Below are 18,146 nucleotides of genomic sequence, written 5' to 3' on the forward strand. Positions count from 1 at the left end.
TGTGTCCCCTTCAGATGTGTGTGCCCCCTCAGGTGTGTGTGTCCCCTCAGGTGTGTGTGCCCCCTCAGGTGTGTGTGTCCCCTCAGGTGTGTGTCCCCCTCAGGTGTGTGTGTCCCTCTCAGGTGTGTCCCCCTCAGGTGTGTGTGTCCCCCTCAGGTGTGTCCCCTCAGGTGTCCCCTGCCGCCCGGCCGGGCCCCTCCTGTCCCGCCCAGCGGCGCCCTCAGGCGGCGGGAAGCGGCGCCCCGGGCCGGCCCCGTCTCCCCCGGCAACGCCGCAAGAGCTCCGGTCTCTCCCGGGCTCCGGGTCGGGGCGGTGCCGGGCGGTGCTGAGGGGTTTGGGGCGTCGCTGTCTCTGGCGCGGTGCCCCGGGAGGGAGAGCGGGGCCCCGGGAGAGCCTCTTCCCCCGTCAGGTGAGTGTCGGCGCGGGCTCGGAGGAGCCGAGGGGTGTCTCCGGTGGGGTGTGTGTCGGGCACGGGAACCCAGCGCTCTTCCCCCGTGAGGTGAGGAGGGTCTCGGGGTCGGGAAGGGCCGCGCTGCCACCCGCTGTGAGCCCAAGGGCCGGGGAAGGCGGTGGAGCTCAGCCAAGGTAAACCCGGGTTTTCATGATTTTTGCTTGACTCGTCCCAGGCCTAAACCCGAGGGCGGCTCGCCCAGCTGCTGCCAGCCCCGCTGGCTCAGCTCCCGCCGCCGCTCTGGGCTTTCTGTGGTTAATCTCTTTTTCTGGTTGAGCTCTGTAGCCAGTCTCCCAGCAGCTGTGCACACATATAATTAACTGTATAAAATCCCTTAACAAGCAGCTCCTGCAGAATAGTTCCTAAATGTGTTTTCTAAAAATGGATAATTGTAGCTTCTCTTTGTTTTTTAGTTTGATGTTGTCCCACATACAATATAAATTATCATTTAAATGGCTGACAATATTAATACCTTTCTAATAGTGTTTATTCCAGAGGATTTTAACTTCTTTGTTCTAATGCTGTCTTTTTACTTTTATTTTTAACAAGGCTAAGTCTATTCATATAATGGAAACATACATCGGGAAAATGAGGTGGTTGTTGGACAATGATCAATAATTTTTGAAAAATGATGAATTTTTTTTTAAAAAATGATCAATTTTTTTGGAAAAAATTGGGTGAGGAAATGGTTATAAAATCTAGTTGAGATTTTGTATGTAGATAGAAAATAAATTATAATTCATATAAAGTATATACTATATCCCTTCAAGACATATATTAAATTAATGCTTAAACAACTGTAAAAGTATAGAACGGTTCCTGCAGAAAAAACTTGAAATTACTTTATGGCAATACAGGAGGATTTCTGGGTAATGAATTGCTGTCCTAAAATTATTGTCTCATAGGTGACAAAGTTCCATCTACAGGGTGACCATCCACCATGGCAAGATTTTGCTATGCCTCATCTAGGACCAGATAATGGATTGCTGGGAACACACAGCAACATGACACAAGATGTGCTGGTAGGAGAGTTTGCCTACAAAATGGAGCAACTAGTGCAGTAATGCATACCCACTGTAAATTCACAGTGGGGAATAAATAAACTGATAGACAACTAATATGCTTCCTTACATACATTTGCATATATACACAGACATTTTGATAGATGTGATCACTCATGTCATGAAATTGCATGTAGTTTCTCTGCAGAGATGAATCTGAGAACAAATTGGGCAAAACAATAAATGAGATCGACTGTTGATAGTGCATTTTTCCTCTAAAAGGCAGAAACCAATATATATCTGTTCAAACTCTGAGTCATGTTTGGGAGATGCTTATTTTTATTCTTCACTGGTAAATCACTTGAGTATTTATTTTAATTCTTTTATTGAACTCTCCTATTTCTTGTCTTCATTCCTGTCTGCCCTAAACTAAGATCTCTTTCCCCTTCCTTTAGCTTACAGTCTGGGGGTATTGTGAAAGCTTCTTTTCCTTTGTATCCCACATTCAAAAGAGTACATAAAATTATGTTCTTGGGTATGCACTGCCTAGCAGCAACTATCCTTAAGACTTACTTTTTTTGTCACATTTAAACAGCATGTTTAATTACTCCTAGTGCATGTAATTTTTTCTCACTTGATCTGTAGAGAGGACAGATGGAGAAAACACAGTTTCAAAAGGTGCAAACAACGGAAGAATGGATAAGAAACTACAGTTTGGAATCCTTGCAGTTACCATTCGAGTATCTGGTAAATAAAGGCAATATTATTTTGTAAGTACAACACTGCCTTTTCTCTAGTCAGTCTTAACTTCTCATGTTAACCATGCATAGTGCTCCAGGAATTCAGGAAATGGTGGTGAAGAGATGGAGTTTACAGAGGAGACCATTACTGATTTTGAATCCAGACTTTCTGAGTAAGTATCCGTCTTCTTTACTGTTTTGATGTGTAACTGATTCTGTGCCTCCATTGCTGCAGGCATTGCCTTAAATATTAATTTGTTATCTCTGGGCACCTGAGAGTATCTCAGCACCAAACCCTTTTTGCTGAGATTTAGAATAAGGGATAATTGTATGTCCCTACAACTGAGGTTTAAGGAGGATGCTGATTAGCCAGGTGTTGATGTGGAGCAGTTTGCTCATGTTAGAAAGGCAGCCAGTGCAGGGTCAGGTTTCCATATGTAACGCTGTGGGGTTCTACTAACTGTAACTTGGATTAGCTTTAAGTCATGGATGTGACATGGAAGTCAGTCATGACATGGAAGTTGAAAGTATTTTGAGTAGATTTTAAATGTGTAAAATCAAGGAAGCTTAAATAATTTAATTTATAGGTTTGATAAGCTGTAAAATAATCTTCACAATCGATAAGAGTGCTACCATTTCAGCATACCTCACTGTCAGGCTTTTATGAAACAGAAGCAGCTTTTCTGTTTTGAAAAGTAAAATGGATTTTCCCCTTTAAAATGTTGGCTTAAACTTCCTATTTGCCAACCTGTAGACACTATGTGCATGGAATTAAAAATCCATTGGTTAAAGTAAAACAGTTTTAGAGGACAGGAAGTATTTTGTTTTGCCTCAGGTTATAACCATTTTGATAATTAACTGTTGGAAGTTGTTCTGCTTTAGGGAAAGAAGTATTTAAGTGATTGCCCTGCAACCATCAGTTGTGTAAGGGCATATTTAACATATTTTAAAATACCTGTTACTCACAGATTTTTCTGTGAGCAAAGGGGCGTGATGAGGACAGGTGGTTGATTGTTACACTGAAACCCAGTGTGAGAGAATGCTGTAGCTAAATGTATGCTCTGCCTGTTGTCAGAGTGATTGATCTCTATCAGCACCGGATTCAGTGGCTGTTGCAGGACAGCAGAAAGGTAACTTGAACTTTGCAGTATATTTTTAGAATGAAACTCTGTATGGCATTAAAGACTAACTTCTGAATTTTAGAGAAAAGTGGCTTCCAGAAAGTCTTTGTATTTTCATTATTTGCTACAAGTTCCACATCATGCAGTGATGTTGACAGTGGACTGTTTTTCCTGACCTTTTATTGTTATGCCGTTTTCCGCTTTCTAGATTTAGTCTTTTCCTTTCTCTTTGCAGCTTTAGTCATCAGGTCCTCTCAGCACAATTTAAATGGGAGCAGTCAATGCTGATCTTAGCCTCTGCCTGGAGTGGAGCTCTCTTGTCGTTCAGTGTGCCCACTCTTGCACAGCTGCTTCATCACACACTGTGTCTGGCAGTGCTAATGCTCAGGATGTAACTCCCTCTTGAAGGGAGTAGGGAAAGAAGCAGCATTCTAAAATCTGATTTCCACAGACTTGCCTGATTTAGCCCTAAGGGAACAAGGTTATTTTTTAGCTATCCTCTCAAGTAATGAATATGCTGTCTTGGGCAGAAGGTAATATGGTTCACTGGTGGGGATTAACTGGGAGCCAGTAGGACTCTCCTTTTTCCTTTTTTTTCTCCTTGACATTGTCACTGTGTCATCTTTATGCTAAAAATTTTAAAATTAAAATAAATGCCTAATACTTGATTTACAAATGGTGTTGTACAGAATAAACAGTAAAAATATTAAACTAGATAAGCTAATATTTACAGTGGCTTTCCTAAGGTGTTTGGTGTTATAAAAGGAACTAAAGTTGGACTTTTGGTTGATGTGTCTGATTTGAGTTATGGACCTAGACTACTGGATTTTCAGAAGAACCTTTTGGTAAGTAATAATAAAGCAAATTTAGCCAATTTCAGCATACTAATCAAGCTTTTGTGGAATTAGAAGCCAGGAACTAAATAGAAAAAAATCTACTTAAAATCGTAGTATATGATAAAATAGAAATTTTGTCTTGTAGAAAAGTATCTTCTGAATGTTGTTAGAAGTATAGTATTTGTTAATGTCCAGATCAAAACAAATCCAGTATATACTTCAAAATATTATTAAGGGACGTGTTACTGTTAAAGTTTCTCAATTCTATCAGCATTCTTTATGGCATAAACTTGCCTAACAAAAGTAGCTGTAGTTTCATTTGTGTGAATAAAACTTCTTCAAGAGAATTCACTTTCCCTATAGCCTGGTTTGCTTTGCCTGAATATATGAACTATTGTTTAGTCCAACTATGATTACGTGCTAATCATTTTTTAGAAATTGCTTGGTGTCTGACTATGTGCATTCTAGATCACTGCTGTTTCATGTGATAATCAACTGAAGAGAAAAATTGGTACTAGTACAACAAATATCCCTGCCTCCTGCCCCATTTACAAATTAGTTGGAATGCCATAAGTTTGCAGACTTTGTCTCTATCCTGACCAGATATTTGAATCTCTATGAGTTTTTCTCATAGAGAAGCCTCTTTTAGTGATAGATGAAAGAAAATACTGCTGTAACTGTTTTTAGGAAATTAATATTTTCAGTCTTTTACATAGTAACCCTACCAGGAGCAGCATGGATAGTAATGAATTCATAATTTTCTATTTATTAGTGCCTAATAGATGAGCAGCTTTGTTATAAGAAACAATTGTACTGCCTGTCATTCAGTACAGAAATTTCACTGCTGTGGGAGAGTCCAAAAACCATCAATGTTCATGTGTAAGTAAGTTCATTTCTCTGAAAAATCAAGGTGTTTCAAACAGGGTGTCCATTTAATTTGAGCAGCCTCAAATAGTAATAGTGTTTTTCATCTTGTGCCTGTTGTGATTTTAGGCAGGGAGAAAAGCAGTGAATTTGACATGTGGTCAGTGGTTTCAAGATGGTTTTCATGTATAAAATATCTTAGCTCCTCCTATGGTTTGTAGTAACCTTTGTGATCTATCTTATTTAGCTCCTAAATATTCTTTTTCTTTTTTCCCCTCTCCCAGGCTACATGAAGCAAGGCAGTGGATACAGGAGCTGGAGCCTGGTCGAGGCTGCAATTTGCTGAAAGTCTTAAGGCATGTCCTTCCAATGAAAGAACTGAATTCCTTAGTTCTTATTATGGGAAGCTGGTAGGTTCATTATCTGTCCTAACAACCAGCTTTAACTTTGATACAGGATATGTACAAGAAACTGAACTTGATAAAAAAAACAAATAGAAAATTTAAGATCCAAGTTTTACATATTCTTAGTTTATACCTTTGAATTCCTTTATTTCTTACCTTTTTGCTATTTATAAATCCTCTCTTTTCTAGTATGAAGCGATGTTTTTACTCTGCAGATCACTTATCACAGTAATCTGTTGAGGGCCCTAATTTTACATCAGTTAAGTGCCATTAAAGATGTCACTGAAAGAGTCCAGGCCTCTGGGAAGATAAGAGGATAAGATAGATTTTGCTATAAAATAGCATTGAGTGTTCAAAGATTCTTTTCTCTGTGATCTTAGTAGTGGTGATAGAGAACTTAAAACCTCTGATTAAATAAATGAAACCAGATGAGATCATATGAATTATGGACTTGAATTCTGCAGTTCTACTGTCATAATTTGAAAATTGCAATGTTGGAGTTAGGATTACAAGGAAAAGACTAGAATAAGGATTCTAGGAGTGTTACCTTACTCCTAGTTTACTAATTGTATTTTATTTTAAATGTGCAAAAAGGGATGGTGTGAGCTTGCCAAGATTGATACTTAGAGCAATTGAACTTAAATTTCAGGCAGCTTATTGAACACAGAGTGTTGATTACAGGGTTCCAAGTTTTGCTTAGATCTGCTCTGAACAGAAAACAGAAGTTCATACTGTGTGAAAAACTCCTTCATTTCTGTCCCTGGCGGAAGTGTAGCTGGAAGGAAAGGTTTTTAGTAGCCATCAGAGCACAGGAAATGAATGCTGTGTGGGACACTAAGTTCTAAACATAAAGCAAAGTTTTACCTTTTTTGGTGCTTTTGGTAACAGAGGACATCCTTACATACCAGAGTTGAGAAGGTTTTTATCACAGTGGCCAGAGCTACAACTCCTGATTTTTAGCTTTCAGGGCTAGCAAGGAATATTCAGGACATTTCATTCACAAGCTTTTTTTTATGACTGAGAATAGAATCATAGTGGGTTTGTTATCATTGAGATTTTCAGGACAGAACCACACTTCAGTAGTGACATCTCAGTAATGGTTGAGAGAGGGAGAGAAGGTCCTTCCAAAAGCATGATAATGCTAAATACCTAAATCATTTCCATGATTTATTATTTCTTTCCCAGGTTTTCTTCTATGTCTTCTTCAGTATGGCCTTTCCCTGCATTTGATTACTGCCATTGTTAATATATTTTTTCTTTTTTTAATCAGCCCTGATCAGTCTTTTGAAATATTATGTGATTATGCTCAGCAGTGTACTCTGGGGAGAAAAGTGCAGATTCACACTGTTATATATGATTGCAACAACCCTGCTTCTCTTGTAAGTAATTGTGTTAATACTTAACTTCCTGAAGTGCCCTGTCTTTATTTTTCTTATTCAGCTGTAATGCCTTCCTCTCATAAACTTGTGGGGAAGCTAACCATGTCATTAGAGTTCTTGAGTTAGTGTTGTATTCTCTTCAGAGCAGATTTGCACACATGAAAGAATTGTTTGGAGCAACATCTTGTAATTTGCTTTACTGAGTTAGTTTTTCAGCTATATTAAAATAAGACTGATAAGCAAATGATGGAAATAATAATTATTTTTGCTTTCTCACTACATGTATCTCAAATATTCTTTTTCTACTGAGAACTGAATACCAACAACCCACATTATCAAGAGACTGTCAAATCGAAGTAACTGTTTCTCTTCCTATTTTTATATGTAGGCAGTTCTAAAGAACCTTGCAGATGCTGTAAAAGGTCGTTACCATTGTTACTCTTCCAAGGGAGAGGTAAGTGACAGGGAGAGAGGCAAAGCATTTTTCTCTTTTTGATGATTCTTCACTTTGACAAGGTAAAATAATTATCACCTGAGTGAAAGTTGATCAGAAGAATTGGTGCTGAAAGTCTCTGTCATAGAAATGCTGAGGTTGTGCTCAATAAACCTGTGGTTAATTCTTTGTGCAACTGAAAACATTTCCTTGAAGTGCAATAAATTTTGCAGTTATTGTTTATTAACTTACGACTGATAAAAGCAGTGTCTTACTGTAGAGTGATTCCAAGTAATAAAGTAATATCATGTTTATAAATGCTTACTAATTTATATGTAGAGCATTAGATACATTTACACTCAATTCTGCTATGCCAGGCAGTCTTGTATTGATGTTTGCACAGTGAAATAACAACTGCTTTCAGTTGGTGTTTGAACAGTAGTTAACTTATTTTTCCCCATTTGTTTTTGTAATTGCAGAATTTTGATAGCAGTGATTTTCATCTGCTACTTCAGGAATCCCAGAAGGCTAAAGACCTACTCAAGAGTATCAAACAGACTTTTCAAAGAGTTGGTGGTTTACTTGGCAGTAAAAGAGCAGATGTACGTATCTTTTTATTTTCGGATGTATTTTGAATAATTAAGGTTAGAAATTTTAAGTGTCCTCAATATGAAAAAAAAAATTGTGTGATTTATCAGGTATTTTAATATGTGAACTTTGAATATTCTCTATTGAACATCCATTGTAAGGGCAAATTAAAAACAAAATCAGTAAAGGAGACATTTTGCTAAATATTCTCCAAAAATGCATGAAAAGAACATTGTCCTGTGATTATAATGGGAATCTAAGAAGCACTAGCCTAACTCTATGCATGATCATATAAATGAACTTCCAATAATCCTTTAAATGCGTTAAAAGATACTTCTATGTGATTTAGTTGGACATTTAAATCCATGCAAACTTACAAAGGCTTGTTTTGGTAGTACTGTCATACAAGTCTGGGAGGATTTCTTTTGTTAGCAGAACAGACTGTTCTCTGTCACAACCACTGTAGGTACTTCTGTGATATGGGCAAGTCTGATCTGAAATGGGGGCTGAAAGCTCACATTTTGTATCTTTGTTTACTTGGTCATCTGACCTGAGACATTTCAGACAGGAGGCAAAGTAGTAATTTGTGAATAAAATTTCTAATTATTTCCCCTCTCATCTTTCCTATGCTGTACATATTTTTTTCTCTCTCTTCCAACCTCATAGTTACTAAGGACTGTGTAGGTTACCTGTGGAGCAGAAGTCACTCTGAAATGACTTAGAAGATTCTCTATCCCCAGTAAAAGCCCATTTTCAGGAGGACCAATGATAGCTATTTTCAAAGCATTGTGCTTGATGGAATCCCAGCACTTTAATTTTAATTATGTTCACCATGATTCCATGCCGATTATTTTGAAATGAGGGTAAAAATAAATTATGTTAAAACTTGCAAGAGCTTTTCTTGAAATCCATTTTAGGTTTCCACAGAGTTTGCAAACAGAGCACCTTCCAGCTTCTTCCTGATGCCTCCAAAGCACAGAGGACCATTAGCTATTCAAACACCAGGCATCCTGGCCAAAACCTCAGCAGAATGGTTAAAGACACATGGATTGAAAGGTAGCACAGAAAGAAAAGCTTAACAAGTATGAAACATGAATTGAAGACTGAGTATGTGTTTTATTTGATGTATTTTTTTCTTCCTGTAGCTAAAAAGCTAGACCTTTATCAAGTTCTGGCTCCCAATGCTTTCTCTCCTGTGGAAGATTTTGTACCTATTCTTAAAAAAACAGTATCATCAACTCTACATGAGGCAAGTGATGAGGAGGGTTTTTTTTTTTTTTCCTGCGTTTGTGGGATTTTTTTTATTCTATTGCTACATTTTTCTAATTTAAATCAATACTTTAGAAGTTAGCTGAAATTCTACAGGCTGAAAATTTGGGTCATAGATTCAACTCAAATACTTAATGTCATTCTTAAGAATGCTTGAGGAAGAAATTCCATGTTGGTCTATCTTATGTTGGGTTCTGTAAACAGTTAACTCTATTTATCCTTCTAGAAGGTGATGATGCAGTTCAAGTGGTATGATGGAACTGTAAAAAATATCCATGTTGACTTGCCTGTATTGTACAACTATCAGGTGAGTTGTTCATCATGATGTGGCCTTGTCAGGGCTAAACTACCATCTAATTATTCCTCATTAATTGTCTTGTTAGCTAAGTGCTGCAGGGATTCATGTGCAGACAGCTGTCCATGTAAGTCTGCAGCCACTGGAATTCTTACAGGTTGTAGAGATTCTTGAGGATTTCCTCCTTGGATTAGAATGCAGATCATCAGAGAGTGGAACAAGTTTAATAAAAGAGAAGCTGTCTGGGGATGTTTGCTAAAATCAGAGTTTGCTATATAGTGATCTGTCAGTCCTTTTTCTTTCCAACTTCACTGACACTGACACTTCACGGTCCTGACAAAGGGCTATGGAGATGTTTCCAGGCAGGGCAAGTAATTCATTGAAGAGGGAGTGATGTGAAGTCTGTGGAACTCTAGCTAGAACAAAAGGAGAGTGTGAAGTGGCTGAAATGAAAAGCATCTTCTCTGGCTCCTTGCTCACTGGTAGATGCTTGTGTTTTGTGCTCCAAAAGCATGCTAAATTATAGTTCTGAGTTCAGTGCCCTTTTCTAGCTTAATATGCCCTCATATACAACCTACATATACTTGGAAGGGTCATGGTGTATAGAGTTTGAACAAATTACCTTAATATCAAAACTGATACTGCTAAAAAATTATATGTGTTTGAGAATATTGTGTTTATGTTAAATTGTGTGTTTTGTTATGAACACTGCCTAAAAATGCTATTGAAGAAAGGGTAAGATTGCAAAAACTTCATTTTTAAAGCTCTTTTTTTTCTTTTCTTGATATGCCTGAACACTTTTAGGAACATGATGGCAAGAGGAAAAGTGAAGTGGAGATACAGACCTTTAGATTCTTTGTTGCTTTTCTGTCACTGTTTTTTTCCTGGACTGTGTTCTCATATCTGTACTAAGAATGAAATTTCGCTATCTAAATGAATGAAATTTTTTAAATATATTTTTCATTCCTTTGCTATTATGTTATTTCTGTATTAAGCATTCGTCAATAAGACTTGAACTTTTTATTTTTAATATAAATTTTCTTTATTTCTGCATAGAAACTCCTTGCTAAAATGGTAAGAATCTATGAGAAACGAATTGAGTGGCTATCTGTTGCTAGCAGAAGAATATGGGGAAGTGTTTGTGAAAAAAGGTATTGTATTTAATTTTGGGTGGTTTTGGTGAGATTTGAAGTTAATGTGCTTGAGGACAGTGTTTATTTATCTCTTGTCTGAGTCCTTCCTCAACCTTAATTTCACATTTGCTCTCTTTCCTGTTTACAAGTCTTGAATATGGAGTTTCAGACAGAAGGAAGGTAGCTGAGGCCTCTGATTCCTAGAGATTTTCTTGCTAATTGATTAAGGACTGAATTACCCCATCTGGCCACTGTGTTGTGCTGGGAACTCACACCCCACTGACTGCCCATCACATCTGTGGGTCTTTTCAAAACTACTGCTCCCAAATTATGCCCTGTCCATTAACTGTGGCCGTCCTGTATTGTCCCTGCAAGAAAGACTTAAAACTGACCATGCTGAGCAGTTCATTATTAACACTTTTCTCTAAACAGGTGACATGCTCAATATCAGTCAGACCATACCTGAGCAACCACTCTGCCACTGATGGGCTGAGAGAGAGTTTAACGCTTTGTCTTTGGATAATATTCTGTATGTTCCTGGAATGTTGGCTGGGAAAGTGAAGTATCCAACAAGTGTCCTTGCTGGCAAACATTCACACATTTCAGGAGGGTTTTAGATACTCAAGTACAGAGATGGAGGAGGAGCTGTTTGGGGTTCAGGAGCCATTATGGCACTACAAGCAGCCAACATCCTGATTATTCCATAGTTTAGGAAAGATAGAAGTTTCCATTGCTGTTCCTATTTTTATTTTTTAAACGTAACCCAAGGTTTTGCAGAATGTTTTAAAAATATAGGTTTGGTGTTAATACATTTTGATACATAGGTAGAAGACACTTTCCCTGACAAGTTAGAGTGCACTGAAGATAAGAATACATAAATGAGGAGGTTTTTTTAATTAATAGCTTTTTTCTTATATAGGGTGGTTGTACTTGTTGATATATCAGTGACAAACTCTACCTGTATCTCTCATATCCAACATTTTTTGCGACTTTTACTTGAGGAACAAATGTCAAATAAGGATTACTTCAATATTATAGCGTAAGTAACTGTGTAAGAGTCTTTTAAAATAACTGTAATGCATTGCAATGAAAGAAGTATGCTGAGAGATTGTTGTTACTAATAGGCCTATTTTAGTATTTAATGTTTTTTAGTGAAGACTAGCACTGATGGGTCCTTATTGGGTGAGGGCATGGATCAAATATATGAAGACCAGATTAGTGATTAAAAATCACTGTTTGGGGTGACAGTCACTGGAATTGATTGCATCATACCTGTAACAAATACTCCTCCTGCTGCATTGTTCGTAACAATATTAATTCACCTGTCAGAAACTTACCAGAAGAGGATTTTGATGTCTCAGGTACCATAGCTGAGAGCACCCTTTAAATTTTACAGTAACTCTAATACTGCTTAATTTATTAAAGTGTTAAAATTCTGTACTCAGCACTGGCAGGCAGAAATGTAGCACAACTGCTAAGCAGCTGCTGGGCAGGTGTCTGGCAGGTAAAACTAAGAGCCAGCAGCTCATGGAGTTCCTGACATGGTGAGAACAGAGCCCTTATCTCACAGGAGAGATACAGGCAGCAGCTGAGGGTTGGAGTACCTTTTCCACAATCCTTCCACTGAGCTCATGTAGGATCCTATTAAGGAAAGAAAATCAAACAAACCTTGGGCAATGGATAAATGTGGATAATTGAATAGTTTGAAATAGAAAATAGTTGGCATTACAGTTTTATGTCTGTAATGCCCCAAATGAGATTTTTTTCTTGTTCAGTGAATTTATTTTATCTTTTTGCTTGTTCTAAACCATAATCTGAAAATTAATTGCTGTTACCTTTCTGTGAAAGATTTGGGAGTGACATTGTGCCTTGGCAGCAGGAACTGCGTCCTTCCCAACCAGAAAACTTAGAAAAGGCTTGGAGGTAGGATCAAATAATTAAACCATGTATGTGAATTTCACAGAGAAAAATTGCAAACAACTAAAAAATTGTGTAAGTTTATCATGTTACAAAAATAGACTGCCATGTTTCACGCTGGTTTTTCTTAGTCATTTCTCTTGTAAGCAGAGTTGTGAGTTAGTAAGCTTGGTGACTTTGTATTTCATGTGTATAATATATATGTATACAGATACAGAATTGTCTGTGTAAGGAATGAAGAGGTTACATGAATTGAAAACTGCTTCAAATACAACTGGGATGTAAAAGCTAAACAATGGGGGGTCTCCCACATGCTTTGGAAAAATATCCTAGCTTTCTGTTTGTGCAATCACACCTTCTGTGTTCTCTTTATACCTCTGGTTTCATCTCTGTTTCTGTAAGTTATACTATATTAATATTTTCCTCATAAAATTAGGAGAGAATTCTTTTCTCTTTATGTTTTGTATCTTACTTTAAAAACCAGTTTGCCATGCTAGCAATACAGAAACCAGCACAAATAATTTGTTATATAATCTGGTTTTGCTCTCTGTCATTTTCAAAAATTTTAGACTCCAGTGCAGTGTTATTTAAGATATTTAGTTCTCTTTATTGCTTTGAGCACAAACAAGAGCATTTGTTTCTTCATTCTTTGAACTGTAAACATCTTGGTTTAGGTGGGTGTTGAGCTTGGAGTGCAACGGCAGTAGAAATCTCATGAATGCACTCAGAAGAGCTGTGGAAGTTGACTTCAAAGATAAAGATAAACAGAAATCACAGGGACTCTACCTGCTGACTACTGGAATACCTGATCAAGAAACAGTGAGTGTCATCATAGGCAACTTTTCTCTTAAGTTTCTATCAAAACTAATATCAACTTTATTTTTCTATTTTTTCCCCTGTCTCTTTTTTGTCCTTTATGGCCAGTCATCACAGTTCATTGGCAGGATATTCCTCCTTTATATACCTAAGGCAGCACAGCTGTCAGGATCCTAAACTTCCATTTCTGCAATTTTTAGTCATGTGTTAGAGGCAGCAATTATTAATTATGTGTGAAATATAGAGAATTCAAGATGTGCTTTTAGGATTCCTTTCCCACTTCAGCTCTGACATCCTTTTGCTTCAGATTTCTGAGTTTGAACAAGCTGATTTTTTTGTAGTTTATCATTTCTGTACAACCCATGGGAACAAAGACACAAATAATTTTCCAGTGCAACTCCATAGCACGGCTGTGTAGAGACAGCTCCTGTTTTTATCCACTAATCCCTTGCTTGGATCCATGTTTGTACTGAGTGTGCTCTGTGGCTGAGTCTTGAGTTTCTACATGTGGGCAGTGAGGTGTCTCCTGTTTTTGTTACCAAACCTCTGGAAATTCTGAGCAGACCTAAGAAATCATTGAAGTCCATATGGTTGATAAGAAAATGAGAGACAAATGGACAGTTTCATCCCTACTTTGCTTCAGTGCACAGCTAAATTGACGTCCACAATCTCTGTCTTTTATTCCCAAATCTACCCTAGCTCACCTCTTGCCTGCAGTAGAGCTGTTGCCACTGTGGCCAGCAATAGTGACAATTGTTGTGTATCTGCATGGACTGAGGAGGCACTGGACTACTCAGGGTAGGTTCCTGTGCTGAACTGCTCCAACTGGGAGGATTTGTACATCAGTCAGGAAGCAGTGGAGTAGGTGGAAGCTTGTCTGAGGTAGAAGCTCACCCCTAATGTTTCTTTTTCCTCTGTCTTACAGCACACAATCAGTGCTTATGTGGCTGAGGCTTGTGGAGGTTGTGATTTACAGCTCCATGTCTGTCTGTTCAGTGTAACCAAGGGCACTGACTCCAGTGGGATTATCCCAGCATGCTACGCCGACCCAAGGGAAACTGCCAATGCTTTTAAAGAAATTGTACAGGCAGGCAATGGGAGGTTTCACTGGTTTGGAGAAACAGGTATGAGCAAAGGAAAGTCAGCACATATTTCTTTTTCATTAATGGTTTTTTACCCCCAAATCAAGTAATTTACTTTTTTTAAAGATTCGTTGATGCTGTGCTAGCGCTGAGATATAAACACAGATCATACTTTTATGGAGACTTTCAATCACATTTGCAGAATATTATAATGCAGCCTTAATGAAGGAATTTGCAGGTTTTTTTCTGTTTAATTCATTACTTTCTGTTAGCCTTTTAAAAGATGTTTTAAAATATAGTTACTGATCTGGTTGGTCTAGATGATCAGGCCTGCGGGAAACAAAGGTCTCTCAATTGTCTGCATTGGTATTTAGTGTGTTGTACAAAGTGTTGTACATTTAAAAAAAATACTTATTTTGTACACTTAAAATAAACCATGCTAATTAGCATCTCTTTGATTATCAGGTATTTTTGAAAGTGATGATATTACCAGTATTATATCTGAAATGGAAAAAGCAAAGAACTACTCCCAAAAGGTATGAATTACTTAGAACTTCTTAAATTACGTGTTTTTTTTCCTTAAAAAAATTCAACAGTGTTTTTCAGCTGGCAATTCAGGAGATTGGACAAAACCCTTTTATGATGAGCAGGAATGTTCTAGAGTGTGAGAATAGTGACCATGACGTAAATATGGACTAGAAAGCAATTGCACAATAGCACTTCAGGGACTGGTGTTAGAGTAGCCATGATTCCAGACCAAATGCAAGTTTACAGTTCAAGTGATTCTCCTTTGTTTTGTTGCTAATTCCATGTATATGAATTACTAAACAATGTGGATTTGCATTTCAGTGTGTGTTCCTAGTGGAGTCCTTAAAGCAACGCTCAGTAAATCAGTCTGTGAAACCCCTCACACCTGAAGGAGACTCAAATGTGCTTATGAGGAGTGAGAAAAAAAAACCACAGAAGGTGCCATCTCCTAAACCCACAGCTGTGAGTCTGGCTATAATGGCTTGAAATGGTCCCATTTTTAATATGCTTGGTGTTAATTAAAGATTCTGCCTAGTTATTGGATGCTCCTCTCGGTGAGAGAAGGTGAAGAAATAAGAGCAGCACTGTGATAGTACTTTGAATTTATGTTTGCATTCAAAATGCTACATATACCAAAAAGTGCATAATACTAAGTAATTAGTTATAATGGAACCACACTGTAGTGTCAAAAGGTGTCTAAATAATCCTTCCTCTGACCTTAAAAAGAATGTTTAATGGAATCAAAGGCAAAGCAGAAAATGACATCTATTTTGCAAGTCCTTCTAGAAGGTACTGAATATGGTGATGTTCTGCTCATTTATAGATGAGACAGCTGCAAGTCAGTAGTATGTCTTTGGCCTCACAGAGAGCCAGCATAAAACAAGAACAGGATTCAGGATTTGTTTCTTGCCTGCTGTGCTTATTTCCAGGAAGCTGCACTACTGAATCTTGGGATTTTGCTAGTGTTTGTTCATTTGAACTGTGCATACATCTGTTTTGAGTAGGTGTGCACATCTGATATTCATAAAGGGCCAGTGCTCACTGGAACTTTCAGGTCTCATCTTTGAGATGGGAATGGCTTAGTAGGTGTGGGAATGTAGGAAATGGGAATGTAGGTGTGGGAATGTTGCAAAGGCTTTGTAGGTCTTCCAGGCTCTTTTATCAAAAGTGACATGTTCTCAACACCTCTTCACAGATTCAGGAGAAACTCATTACTCAGAGATGACAATAGAGCATAGTTTTGCAGGGATTAAACTTGTAGAAAATGGGCATGGGGTAGTCTGTAGATGTTTGGTCATATTTATAGTAGAGCTGTATGTTAAATTAGATGTCAGGTGCTCAAAGGCTCAGTGTCACAGCAAGTCTTATCCTACAGTAGAGTTAAACAAGTACTTGTTTTGTTTAGCAGACTGCTCGACCCCTAGAGGGATAAGCCAAACCCAATGGAGAAGTCACTGATGTCAGCACTAGATTTTCAATATTCAATAAATGTTAAGGAAGATACTAAATGCTGCATTCTATAAAGCAAGGTCATTACCATACTAGACTGTTCCTTCAGGTGGCAAAATGGTCCAAACTCCTCTCCCTGTAGACGTTAGTCTTCAGGTTTATGGTAGCAGATGATATTGGCAAGATAATTAAAACAGAGCAATTAGAGTTACTTAACCCAGCAAGAAGGTACAAATTAATGTGTTGTCATGGCAGTCTGTGGATTCGTCAAAGCCAGAGTAAAGCAGGAATTAAAGAAGCGTAGTTCCAGGTTAGAATAATGCAGTTACAATCCAGCTGAAACACTTTTTACATTCATTTTTTTGTTACCTAAGGTGCTTAAGGATGTTAAAGACAATCTTGGTGCAGAGAGAAATACTCCTGTAAGAGTTCTGGCATGGCGTCCTCCTAGTGCCAAAGCAGGAATTCCACCAGGTCTGTATGGGTTAGGGGCATTTGTCTTCAGTTCCCTTTGGGCTTTGCTTAAAAGACGGTATTTAAATTAGAGATTTAAATTAAGATTTTAGAAACACCTGGAATTGTAATCTTTAATTAGATTTATAGGAACCATCACCCTTGTTTTGGAATTGCTTTGGGGGGATGACTTTTAGCTGTATTTTATCTCATTTCCTTCTACACTGTGCAAGGAAGGAGCTCTGCACAGCTGTGCAATGATTCCCAGGTGCTAGGATTCAATACCTGACCGTTTTCAGGAAATGTCAGATGTGGCTGATGGAAAGTAGAACCCCACTGTGTTCCATACATGAAGCTATAAGGCTCAGCAGTTCAGATATTTATTATGTTATTAGTTCAATGTATACATTGCCACTAAATCTGTTAGATCCCATTTTAATTAATATGCATTCCACTTGATTTTTTTATGATCTAGTAATGAAGGAAAAGTACAACACCAATGTCAGGTTGTCTGAAGTGCTGACTCTTCCAGCTGCTCCTGGTATATGAAAAGCTCTTAAACTGATTCTAGTTACTGCTGGTCCCTTAAAGCCCAATTAATTTCTCCTCCTTTTTTTTTTTTTTTTTAATTTTCATGTGTTTTTCCTTTGTATCATTGCTAACATTTGCAATTTATTTTACATTAAATTTGAGTCTTCAAATCTACTGATGTTGATATGTAGCAATGTGTACAAATCTGGATTCATATTTGCAACTGAAGTGCTCTGTACAAAGTTGACTAGTTTCTGCAAAAAATATTATGTTTGTTCAAACCCCTAATTTTTTGAAACTAACTCCTGTAACATTCTTCCTGGTGGTAATTTCTATATTTGTAATGGTGTAATTTCTATGAAAGCCTCTAAAGTAGTGCTGTAATATGATTTTTCTTGATCAGTATCAAAAAAAAAAGAAGCATTTATAATTGTGGTAATAGGAATATAGGAAGACAAGAACAGGGTTGAGTTCTTCTCATGTAAGAGTTTTATCCATCTGAGCTGAATTAATGGGATTTTTTATCTATTATTTACTTGTAGCGCAAACAGTAAAACAATGGCTTCAGACTGAGAATAAAGGAAAGCACAAACCCAGGAAGCAGCCAGAGCTTTCTGTGTCTGTATTTTACACTGGAGAAGGAAGAACTGTGGGTATGTGTTATCAGGATGGGATGGGTGAAGCCCTTTTCTTATCAGCACTTCTGGTATAAAACTGGCAGGATGAGAAGTCACTGATAACCAGTGTGCTTTGAACAGTGAGTGGGAGAGAGTTTCACTTACCAAATAGTGGTAAAGATTTTTAGTTTGAGTGCAGATGGGTGGCACTTTTTGCCTAATTTTTTTTTGTGGGTTTT

General features: G+C 37.8%; 1 protein-coding gene across 1 annotated transcript in view; it reads left to right on the plus strand.

The window, feature by feature from the left end:
- The window catches only part of VWA3A (von Willebrand factor A domain containing 3A), a 28,088-nt gene that overhangs the window by 2,300 nt on the left and 7,642 nt on the right, over positions 1-18,146 (plus strand). Inside the window, 23 exon segments of the mRNA XM_066330363.1 lie at positions 171-409; positions 1,908-1,921; positions 2,098-2,199; positions 2,283-2,365; positions 3,268-3,322; positions 4,060-4,158; positions 4,922-5,028; positions 5,298-5,423; positions 6,688-6,796; positions 7,185-7,250; positions 7,709-7,831; positions 8,735-8,873; positions 8,963-9,066; positions 9,313-9,393; positions 10,438-10,532; positions 11,434-11,553; positions 12,363-12,437; positions 13,106-13,250; positions 14,173-14,371; positions 14,795-14,865; positions 15,179-15,319; positions 16,681-16,780; positions 17,833-17,943. Coding sequence (XP_066186460.1) covers positions 171-409; positions 1,908-1,921; positions 2,098-2,199; positions 2,283-2,365; positions 3,268-3,322; positions 4,060-4,158; positions 4,922-5,028; positions 5,298-5,423; positions 6,688-6,796; positions 7,185-7,250; positions 7,709-7,831; positions 8,735-8,873; positions 8,963-9,066; positions 9,313-9,393; positions 10,438-10,532; positions 11,434-11,553; positions 12,363-12,437; positions 13,106-13,250; positions 14,173-14,371; positions 14,795-14,865; positions 15,179-15,319; positions 16,681-16,780; positions 17,833-17,943 — 2,504 coding nt within the window.

Source organism: Sylvia atricapilla, chromosome 15 (assembly GCF_009819655.1).
Source record: "Sylvia atricapilla isolate bSylAtr1 chromosome 15, bSylAtr1.pri, whole genome shotgun sequence".
Classification (NCBI taxonomy): Eukaryota; Metazoa; Chordata; class Aves; order Passeriformes; family Sylviidae; genus Sylvia; species Sylvia atricapilla.